The sequence below is a fragment of the Microtus ochrogaster genome, unplaced genomic scaffold (assembly GCF_000317375.1).
Source record: "Microtus ochrogaster isolate Prairie Vole_2 unplaced genomic scaffold, MicOch1.0 UNK24, whole genome shotgun sequence".
In the NCBI taxonomy this organism is placed as follows: Eukaryota; Metazoa; Chordata; class Mammalia; order Rodentia; family Cricetidae; genus Microtus; species Microtus ochrogaster.
The window spans coordinates 4,722,520-4,733,883 of NW_004949122.1; the positions used below are offsets into that span (position 1 = coordinate 4,722,520).

The 11,364-nt window shown below is 40.6% G+C and overlaps 1 protein-coding gene across 1 annotated transcript in view; it reads right to left on the reverse strand.

Annotated features, from left to right (window-relative positions):
• Positions 1-7,324, reverse strand: part of Dbr1 (debranching RNA lariats 1) — an 11,352-nt gene extending 4,028 nt beyond the window's left edge. The window contains exons 1-5 of the mRNA XM_005367811.2: positions 7,004-7,324; positions 6,393-6,517; positions 4,747-4,827; positions 3,123-3,208; positions 1,109-1,333 (exon numbers count right to left, since the gene is read on the reverse strand). Coding sequence (XP_005367868.1) covers positions 1,109-1,333; positions 3,123-3,208; positions 4,747-4,827; positions 6,393-6,517; positions 7,004-7,200 — 714 coding nt within the window. The 5' untranslated portion in view covers positions 7,201-7,324. The remainder of the gene's footprint in view (positions 1-1,108; positions 1,334-3,122; positions 3,209-4,746; positions 4,828-6,392; positions 6,518-7,003) is intronic.
• Positions 7,325-11,364: the final 4,040 nt, after the last annotated feature.

Consider the following 11,364-nt stretch of genomic DNA (forward strand, 5'->3'; position numbering starts at 1 on the left):
AGCCAGACCCAAAAAGAGGAACATGGGATGTACTCACTCATATTTGGTTTCTAGCCATAAATAAAGGAAAGTGAGCTTATAATTCGTGATCCTAGAGTAACTTTGCATTTTCTAAATGGTGTCCTAACCCCCATCCTCCAAAAACCCCTCTAGTAGTCATCCTGTACCCCTGCCTTCTCACCAAAGCCTTACTATTCTGCCTCTAAAATCTCTCCAGCCTCCGATTCATTCTCTGTGCGCTTTGCCTTAGCTAGACGCTCCTCCTTTGCTAAGCAGCTTCCTGTCTCTGTTGACATCACTCCATTCCGCTCACAAACCTGCCAATTAGTCTTTAGAACAACCACCTGGTTCCATCAGTCTCCACCTTTCCCACTACCTTCTAGCTAACACCCAAACTCTCGTTTTCTCATGATGTACTCCACAGGGAAACCAGCCAGAAAATCCAGGTTAACAGCTGGAGATTTCTGCAAGCCTCTGGAGACCTCCTCAGAGTCACGTCTAATGGCCCAGTGAGAACCATCTCTCTGGAATGGCTGTGATATGCAGTGGACCAAACCCTTCTCTATGTTGGAAGTATAATGTTTCTGAAATCTAGTTTTATTTGAAAACATTGCTAAAGCCCTTTCTGATGTGGACTTACTCTAGAAGAAGCAGGTACCCAAGTTCTGCCCAGAAAGCAGCTTTGATTCTGCTCAGGCTGTATCTGTCTCTACACCTGAGAGAAAGGAGCTGGTACCAAGTACACTGCGCACTCAGACTTTAAATCTGCAAACATGTTGGTCTCTCTATTAAAACACTCAGACTATTTCCTCCTGATACCTCTGGATTCAGCTCAGACATACAGTCCTTTGGAAACTCCTTCTCCATCAGTGGGCCAATCTGACCCCTGCAGTCTGCCTCGGGTGCCCTCAGTCACCTCAGCCCTTTCCAGCACACTTTCCCTGCTCTGTAATTGCGTGTTCATTTCTTGCCCACGCTGAGTACTGAGTAACTCCTGAGGGGCGAGCTGTATTTCAGTCTCTGGCTTTTACACTCTGCCCATGGTGCCCACTTCATGAATGTTCAGTAAGTGTTTATTAAAGATAAGGACCGATGTTTTCTGTCCTACCTGATGCCGCATCAAGGCTGCAAATTTCACATGAAGATGTGCAGAAAACCAGTACGTGGGCTTTAGGTGCTCCAACAGCTCTGAGGCAGCAGGACTCCCTAGAGTGTTGTTTTCCACTTCTTGACGAAAAAAAGATTTGGTCTTAAGAAGCTGCTTCTTATTTCCATAATGATATATACTTCTTGGCCAGTCATGAGATAAGAATATATCTACAGGCTGCTTCAACTTGAAGAACAGAAAGAAAATTCTTAAAGAGACTAACCAAAAACAATCAATCCCTTCCTTTCTACACACCATGCCCTCGTTCTTGTAGACAGATAATCTAGCTTTCTGCGTTAATTCATCCTTAGGACGCTTTAAGGAAATAAAAATACTAAGCCCCTCATTACCTAGACAAAGAGAAGCAGCTTTCCCTGTGCCTCAGAAATTGTTATAATTCCTGTAGCAAAGGCAGGGCAGCAAACACTTTCATTAGTCTGCCAATCAGCTGGGGCCTGCCGTGCCAGATTTCTAAAATATCTAATAACTATGGCTCCTTTTCCCTGGTAGACAAATCATAATTTTAAGCCCGGAAGTGGTGGCATAAGCCTTTAATCCCGGCAAGCAGGAGGCAGAGACAGGCAAATGTGAATTTGAGGCCAGCCTGGTCTACAAGAGCTAGTTCCAGGACAGCCAACGCTGTTACACAGAGAAACCTTGCCTCAAAAAAACAACAACAAAATTATAATTTTGAAGATCTAGAGAAAACAGATTTAGTAAGATTTCCAATGCAATTAATACAGTAAACCCAAAAACTTTAACAGGAATGTATATAGGTGGCAGAGTGCTTGCATGGTCAGTCTCGGTACAGACTCCTAGACCAATTGCTTTCCAAATGTATCCACATACTACCAACTAAAAAGTCTCCTTTTGCTAAATAAATTAATATCTAGAGTTGCTTACAAGGAAAACACAAAATATATTCTACACTTTACTTATTCTTCGGCACTATCAAGTAATATGAAACATGTACTTGGGAAACTAAATTGAAACAATTACTATTTAAGATAATATGGAATGTAGGTCAGATACAATAGTCGCTGAATGGATAATGAGAATTGAAGAAGGGGGATGACGCCACACTAGAGAAATGGTGGCGGGAAAGTAGCATTCAGTTGGGTTTTAGACTGATGAAGGGAAAGGCACCCAGAAGGAGAGCACACACAGATCGCAGGAAAGGTGTGTGAGCATACTGCGCACTGCAGCTCTAGCGACGGGGCAGGACATGACCACTGAGACAGGCTCTGCCTCAAACTACCAGGGAGTCCTGGGTAGGCTTCTTGTCTGGCTATAACCTTGACTTGGTTTTCTTAATTAGGGAAGGCAGAGTGAGAGCTTCCTCACCAAACTTGAACAGAATTATATGAAATACCGTGTGTGAACCACTCAGCCCAGGATCACCCCAGTGGGGGGCTCTCAAACACTTAGCTCCCCGATTCATCAGTTAAGTTGGTACTTTGACACCATCTTCACAATTTCTCACGTCCGCTATCATCTTTCCCATTGGTTGTTTTTTTAATTTAACACTATTATTTATTTTATCTTATACTAAAATTTCATAATGTAAGTTTGTTTTCTCTGTCTTTTTCTCTTCTAAGATTCTACTGTGTAGCCCAGGCTAACCTCAACTTCATAATCTTCTTGCCTCACTCAGCTGCTGAATGATGGGAGTAGGTGTGTACCATCACACTGGGTGAGAATATTTATTTGAAAATATTACTTCACTTCAGCATATATGCTTTATCCTTAACCTAAGTATAATATATGGAACCATAATTTAAATGCTTTACAACTGCTTATTAAATAAACTTATAACCATTGAAAATAAAAATTTGTTCACCTATGAATCTCCTAAACACTATTCAAACTCTGAATTTTAGAAATACTGAATTGCTATTCTCAAATGTTACAAGCCATTATATCAAACACATTTTGGTACAAAACTAAATTTATTTCAAGTCTACTTTTCACATACCTGTTTCAGTTTGTAGACCTCTATATTTCTCACATGATATATACTCCTTATGGTAGATGAATTATAAGGGGGGCACTCAAAATGACCTTAAATTGAAAGGAAATAAACTGCATTACCATTTTGTCTTTCCCAAAATGGTCCCAAATCTATACTCCCAAGGATAGTAACAAAGAGCCCATCTTTGTAGTCCATGGAGAACAGATGGGGTAAAGAAACAGACTTGCAATTAACAGTTACATTAAACATGTACATTTAATTCATAAAATTTGTGATTCTAAGTCACTACTCTAAAAATCAGTTAGATATAGTGATGACTACATTGAAACTACTAACAAATAAACAGATTATAGATAACAAGACATAGATTTCAAAAACATGTTAAACCTGGACCAACCTTGGCCCTCTACATACACGTGACAGTTGTGTAGCTTGATCTATCTGTGGGACTCCTAGCAGTGGGATCAGAACCTGTCCCTAATGTTTGAGCTGGCTTTTGGGAACCCATTCCCCATACTGTGTTGCCTCTCCCAGTTTTAAAAGGGAGAAGTTTAGTCCTACTTCAACTTGAGATGCTTTGTGGACATCCATGGGAGGCCTTCCCCTTTCTGAATAGAAACAGAGGAGTAGACGGTGGGCCAAATGGGATGAAAGGAGGGAGGGAAAACTGTGGTTGGAAGTAAAATAAATTTTATTGGAATGAACCTTGTAGCATGTTCAAAAAAGGCACTCCAAGATGAAATTTTAGGGCCTATGTGGCAGCAGGAAGATCCAGCCTCTCTGATGAACTGAACCCTAAACAACCATACAAAGGTGTGTTTATTGATTGTTAAACAAAGTATTTGCTCATACCAAGGTCCCTAATCTAATGTATATGTCTTACTGAAGGGGAGTATCACATGCCCCATTACTCCAGTCCTTTATTATGTATCATTTGCAATACACAATAATACAAGAGCCTCAGGCACACCCAAGGCATCTTGTGACCAAAGTCATGGGATGGCTGCAATAACCCTTCAGCAAAACAATCATTGTTTTCTACAAGGGTTCTTCAAGATTAAAGCACCTCTAAAAAGCAGCTGTTTACCCTAATGTCTACCCCAGATACAGGGACTGCTAAATCCCTACAACAAAAATCTAATTAATTAATTAATTAATTAATTAATTAATTATGCTAAAACACATTAAACCAGGAAGCAAGAAAAAATGCAAGCAATGAGCTACATGTACACAGTGTAAAACACATTAAAACTCCTGCATATTCAGCAGTGACATGAAACCATCAAGTGAATGCTAAACACCCACTCGGAATAGCAATTCCCTGGCTACTGGAAGAGGGAAAGAAGAGCAGCATTAATAGTCAGGTCAACAGTGAACTTCAATTTGATCTCTATTGTTGTACTTCTTAAAAATCAAAATTAAAATTAGCAAATTGATAAAACTAGATCATGAACATAAGGATACGCTATATAGTATCTACAATTTCACGTGCATAAAATACTGAACTACAAAATTAAGAATAGTATCATTTATACAAGAAACCTGACAAGTCCAACTATAAATTTTGCTTATTTATTTTATTCATTTCAACCTCTAATATATAAAAGTTGTTCACTCAAAACAATACCTTTTCGATAGTCATGAGATTTGAAGATGCCAGATATCCCACCAATCCTTACACCTCGGTATTTTACTACACCAGCCAAACCTGAAAAATTATGCAATTCTGTAAAATGTTATAGGCCAAAGGAATCTACTAGGAGAATAAACCATTTAGAAGCCTGGAATTCCATATAGTCCTCAAAATATTTGAAACTATTTGCCATAATAAGGTTACTCTTCACACAGCTTTAATATGCTGATGATACACAAGGCAGAGAAAGTCTGAAGTCAATCAGCCAAGAGACTCAGTGGATTCTAAAAGGATGAATGAGGTAGGATGTTAAAACCAATTAGAAGCACATGGTACCTAGCTGAACATCCAGTAAGTGGCAGGAATTGGAGAGAGGAGAAAAATGTCCTCTGGTGGAGAATTACACAGTAGGAATCAAGTCAACAGGTATGATGTATAAAGAATATGCAGTTTCTACATTTCACTTTTGACTCCTCTGAAAATTCACCTTTTCTTTTTGTTTGTATGATTCAGGCCTCACTATGTAGCTATGGATTGCCTGGAATTCACAGGCTGGCCTCAAACTCCTAGAGATCTGCCTTGCTTCTGCCTCCAGAGTGCTGGGATTAAAAGCATGTGCCAGCATGCCTGGACCAACTTCATCTTTTCATAATACTGAGGTTGTTGGAAGATGATAAATCAGTAATAAAATAGAGAAACAAAACTCCCAAAGTTATGATTTCATCACTGGAAAAGCCTGAAAATTACCTAGAAACCATCTACGTTTAAGTAAAGAGGTGAAAGGGTTGCAAACTTTAAAGATGGAAAATGTAGAGAATAAAAGGAACATTACAAATGATATCATAAGGAATCCATTCAGCTAAGTCCAGAATTCAGGAGATGCTACAAGACAGTCTTTCATTTTCTGCAACAGAAAAACTACATGGAAAAAAGAAAGAAAGAAAAGAGAACCCACTAGAGGTTAGAATAACTTACTTTGTTAGGTATAAAATGGTACTGCATGTGTTTAAAAAAAAAAAAAACACACTCAAAAATCACACACTTAAAGATACAAACGAATAGCACATGCCTTTAATCCCGGCACTCCAGAGGCAGAGACAGGCAGATCTCTGTGAGTTTGAGGCCAGGCTGGTCTACAAAGCGAGTTCCAAGACAGGCTCCAAAGCTATAGAGAAACCCTGTCTCTAAAAAACAAAAAAGAAAAAAAAATCTACAAATAAAATAATCTAGTGAGTAGGATTTGCTATAAAATCTTCCAGTCCTCTCCCACAGGAAAAGTTTAAACTATACTGAATAACTAAATACAGGGGAATAAGGTATAACAGAGTAATAGTTGCCAAAGCTAACAAGTGGTGAAATTTACTATACTACCTGGTATTTTTGTGGATGTTGAATATTTTCCATTATAAAATCTGATTCAAAAAAGAAAAAACACTGCAAATAGCAAAACCTTCGTAATCATACTATTATTTAAACCATTAGAAGAAAGATGGATATATGTTCATGACTGGCCATTGAATATTTTAACACAATTCTCATGATTATATAAGTTAATGGCATCCCCCCAAACCATGTCTTCTAGACGTTGCCCAATGGGTACAAATTCCGACAGGACAAAAAAAGTGTACATAAACACATACCTAAATAGTAAATATTTGGTGCTACCCAGCCACCATAGGGTAACTCTTGCAAATGGTTTGAGGCTTCATGGTTTCCTCCGATGAAGAGTGTGAGAACTGGGGCCTTTTTCTCTCCAGAGTAGTATCTACAACATAAGGGTAAAGCTGTCAGGAGTCAAGTTAGCCGCAGCAGAAAAAGCAAAAGAGGGTCTGAAGGAAAAGGCTGAGCTCAAAAACCGTCAAACGGCCCCCAGTACCCATCCCTGACCTTATGAATGAATGAAATCTTGAGCTCACGCCAGTCTACACCCATTAAGGTCAACAACTTTGTGAAGTGCACGGCAGACTATTTATTCTGGGCGTCTAGAACTCACCAAGTCCAGTAAAAACTGGATCATTAAATTAACTAATCCTAGAGCTATAGCAATTACAAAGTGGGTATCTAAAACTGCTGGCGTCTCCCCGATCCCTGGGAAGAAGGTATCTACGGAAAGGAGGAAAGGGACATTTTCTAAGTGCCAGGTCCTCCAGGCAAGGGGGCCAGCGGCAGGAGGAAGCTCACGCGAGGCCGCTCCTGCTGGCCGTCTCGGCTGCGCGCCGAGGGCTCCGAGGCCCGGCCGCGCGCCCCTTACCTGTAGAAGGTCTGCATGTGACGGTACTTGGGCGGCACCGCCATGCAGCGCAGGTCGGCCTCGTTGCGCACCGCTTGGAAGTCGCCGCAGCACAGAAGGACATCCACCGGTCCCGGGCCGCGCCGCTCCGCCAGGGCCAGGGTCTCGTAGATCTTGTCCAGTTCGCCATGACAGCAGCCGGCCACAGCCACCCGCATCGTGCCGACGGGCCGCGGAACTCCACCGCGACGCCCTCGATCACCAGCAGCCCGGACCCGATGGCCGAGAACACCGGACAGGTCCCACCCGGACGGCTCCCGCCAACTTTAACACAGCCGCGGCGAGTTCGGAGTCGTTATGTAACTTCCGGTTTTCAAGTCTCGCGAGAGAGGGGGCACGAACGACCCGGCGGGCACAGAAGAGAAACTTTACCCTTGTCTTAACATAGGCGTTGTCTGGCTTCTGGAGATCGTTTGAGTCTCATCAGTCTGATGAGTTTGATAGTTTAAAACTAGAAAAGGACATAAAACTCTCCAAAAATCCTACAAGCAAGGATAATCACCTTAAAAATAAATTAGAAAGTAAAAAAGATTTTTTTTCGTGATGACATTAAAAAATTTAAAATGCAACTTCTAAACTTAATGATTATTTTAAAACTATACCCCCTTGGAATTTCTAAAACTATTGTTATTATTATTGCTAAGGGGAACGGGAATTTTCATACCAAATTGTTGTTTGTCCTATGATGCAAGATGAATGAAAGCAGGTATCTCGGAACTTCTGGAGAGAAAAGGTGGCAACTAGTCAACGGAGGATGAATAGCAAAGAAGGAAACCAGTAAAGAAAACAACCGAAAATTAATTAAGAAAAGAAAATCAAGGTGATACAGAGACCTAAACAACTGAAAAACTTAATCAAGAACATAGGTCAGGCTGTAGTGGCACACACCTTTAGTCCCAGCACTAAGGAGGCAGAAACAGGCCGATCTCTGTAAATTTGTGGCCAGCCTGATCTACAGAGTAAATTCCAGGATGACTAGGATTGTTACTCAAACCCAATCTCATAAAACAAGACAACAGCCACCCCCCAACAGCAACAACAACAACAACAACAAAAAATCCACAGAGAAATTGTCTCAAAAAAGAAAGAAAAGACTATTCAATCAAGGTTATACAGAGATTTATAAATGTATCTCTACTTCTTTTTCCTGTGTCTGCTCTCTTTGTTTGATACAAAGTCTTTCTATGTATTTCTGGCTGACCTGGATCTATGTAGATCAGATTGGCCTGGACCTCAGGAATCTGCTTGCCTCTGCAAGTCACCCATTTCTGGAATTAAACGTGTAAGCTGCCATGAGTGGCTGTCTGCTCATTTAAAAACAAAGCAAAACAAAACAAAAAAACAATGTCCTAGGAAGAAAGACACCAAAGTTAGTTCTAAATAAAGCAAGACATGTAAGCCACCGAGGATAGTTGAAAGGTTCTGGAGTGACGTCCAAGACTAAATACAGGAAGCCAGAGAGGCTGCTGGTTAGAGGTGGTTTTTATGTTGTTGGTTTTTTGTTTGTTTGTTTGTTTTTAATATTATTCCCCATCCTGGGTATTGGGTAGATCTCCAAATAAGTTAGGATGCCACTTTGGAGGGCAGAGGGTTGGAATGTCTAAAAGAGAAGGGCAGTGAGATGCTGTTGCGGGAATTCCTCCCCCGACAAGCCGACAGTAAGCACCCACATGCAGAAAGTCACTGAAACCAGCACCAATGCTATAGCTTTGTTAAGTTATTTTGTTTTTGTTTTTTGTTTTGTACTGCAATAGGCCCAAAGCAGCTTCTTTATTAACCAATGGTATTCACAGCATGCAGAGGGGAATCCCACACCTACTTTCTCCCAGCGTTCAGTTTAGTTTTCTCGCCTAGCTCTATTCTGCCCTATCACAAGCCAAAGTAGCTTCTTTATTCATTAATCAATAAAAGAAACACATATACAAAAGGACTTCCCACATCATACTGGATGATTCCAATTTTCACTGTTTTCTGGAAGGGAACACCATAGCAGTGCCTACATTTAATTATATCTTTGCTGTGCAAGCCCAGGAAAGCAGTTCTCATGTAAAAAGAAATTATGCAAGCAGGGCAGTAGTAGTACACATCATTAATCCCAGCACTCAGGAGGCAGAGGCAGGAGGATTTCGGAGTTTGAGGCCAGCCTTGTCTATAGAACAAGTTTGAGGACAGCCAGAGCTACACAAAGAAACCCTGTCTCAACTATACAAACCACACATACACACTTTGGAGGTGGCCACCTTGGACTATATAGTGAGATTCTGTCTCCCTGGGGAAGACTATTTCTCCCATTCTCGACATTTCTTAGTTGCTAGTCATCTTTTGTCTAGGTTAGAGATCCTGTGGGATTTTCCTCTTCCGTGTTATCATATTCATTGTTTTGTGTTTGTTTTTGTTTTGTTTTCTGAAATATGATTTTCCTGTGTAGCCCTGGCTGTCCTGGAACTCAGCGTGTAGACCAGGCTGGCCTCAAGCACACAGAGATTTGCCTGTCTCTGCCTCCTACATGCTAAGATTAAAGGTGTGCACAGCCACTGTCCAGCATGTGCCTTGTTTTGTCAGCCAGGTCAGTGAGATTTCATGGGTGTAGCTTCTCTGACATTTCCAGGAGATACAATCGCACAGCACAATTCCTCTGGCTCTTTAGTCTTTCCCCCTTTTCCAGCTGAGCCAGGGCTGTTACACAGAGAAACCCTATCTTGAAACACCAACGTTCGTGATGATGATGATGATGATGATGATGATGGTGATGATGATGATGAAGTCAGGAGGTGACTCCTGAGCCTTAGTTGAAGAGGCTCTGCTATGGTCCTGAGTGAATCTGTATTATTGGCATGAGCATGGCCATGTCAAGGATCCCAGTGTCTTAGACCCATGTAAATGACAAAGCCTCCCCCTGGTCCAAGTATGAGGAAAGATGCCCTTTAGCTAAAAGCTGTGTATGCAGGAACTATAAAGTCTTAAAGGACAGGCTCACAACCAAAAATATGAGGTTGTTTTCTAGTTTTGTTTAAAGGTGTTCTAATTTCGAAAGATATTGCAATGGCTATGTAGACTGCTTTTGGTAGGACATCCATTTTTACAATACTAATTTTTCCAATCATTAAGCCTAGAAGTCTTTTCATCTTTGTCTTCCTCAATTTCTTTCTTCAAGGTTTTAAATTTTTCATCATAGAAGTCTTTCACTTCCTTCCTTAGATTTATCTGATTTTTAAGGCTATTGTGCCTGACATTATTTCATTGTTTTCTTTCTCAGTATATTTATGTATCATTGGTGTACAGGAAAACCACTAATTTTTATGTCAATTTATTATTATTATTATTACTATTATTATTATTGTTGGTTTTTCGAGACAGAATTTCTTTGTGTAACAACTCTGGCTGACATGGAAATCACTTTGTAGACCAGGCTGGCCTTAAACTCAGAGATTTGTCTGTCTCTTGCTGGAATTAAAGGTGTACTCCATCATGCCCAACTTTTTAAGTTAATTTTAAATTCTGACTCTTTACTGAAAGTGTTAATTACCTCTAAAGTTTTCTGTTGGAGCGTTCACGGTCTCTAATGTATAGAATCCTGTTATCAGCAAGGGGCACATTTTGACTTCTTTCCTTTTTAAGATGGCATTGTACTTTAAAAAAAAAATTATTTATTTATTTATTTATTATGTATATAGTATTCTGTCTGATGTATGCCTGCAGGCCAGAAGAGGGCACCAGACCTCATTACAGGTGGTTGTGAGCCACCATGTGGTTGCTAGGAATTGAACTCAGGACCTTTGGAAGAGCAGGCAATGCTCTTAACCGCTGAGTTTTTTCAGACAGGTTTTCTCTGTATAGCCTTGACCGTCCTAGAACTCACTTTGAGATCAGGCTGGCTTCAAACTCAAAAAGAGATAGCCTACCTCTGCCTACCCAGTGCTGGGATTAAGGGTGTGTGCACCAAGCCTCAGTCTATGGCCTTGAACTCACTGAGATTCACTTACCTCTCCTAGTGAGTGTAAAGGTATGTGCCACCATGTCCATTTTTGTTATTCAATTTTTTTACATTATTCATTCTTTTATTTTATTTATGTTTTGTGTGCATGTATACCTTCGGAGGTCTGAAGAGGGCGTTGGATCTTCTGGAATTTGATAACTACAGATGTTCAGGAGCTACCATGGAAGAGCTGGGAATCAAACCCAGGTCTCTGCAAAAGCTACAAGTGCTATGATGATGGATGAGCCATCTTTCCAACATCTTTTATTACGTTTATTTATTTATTATTTATTGTGTTGTTCTCTCTCTGTCTCTCGCTGTCTCTCTCTCTCTCTGTCTCTTGCTG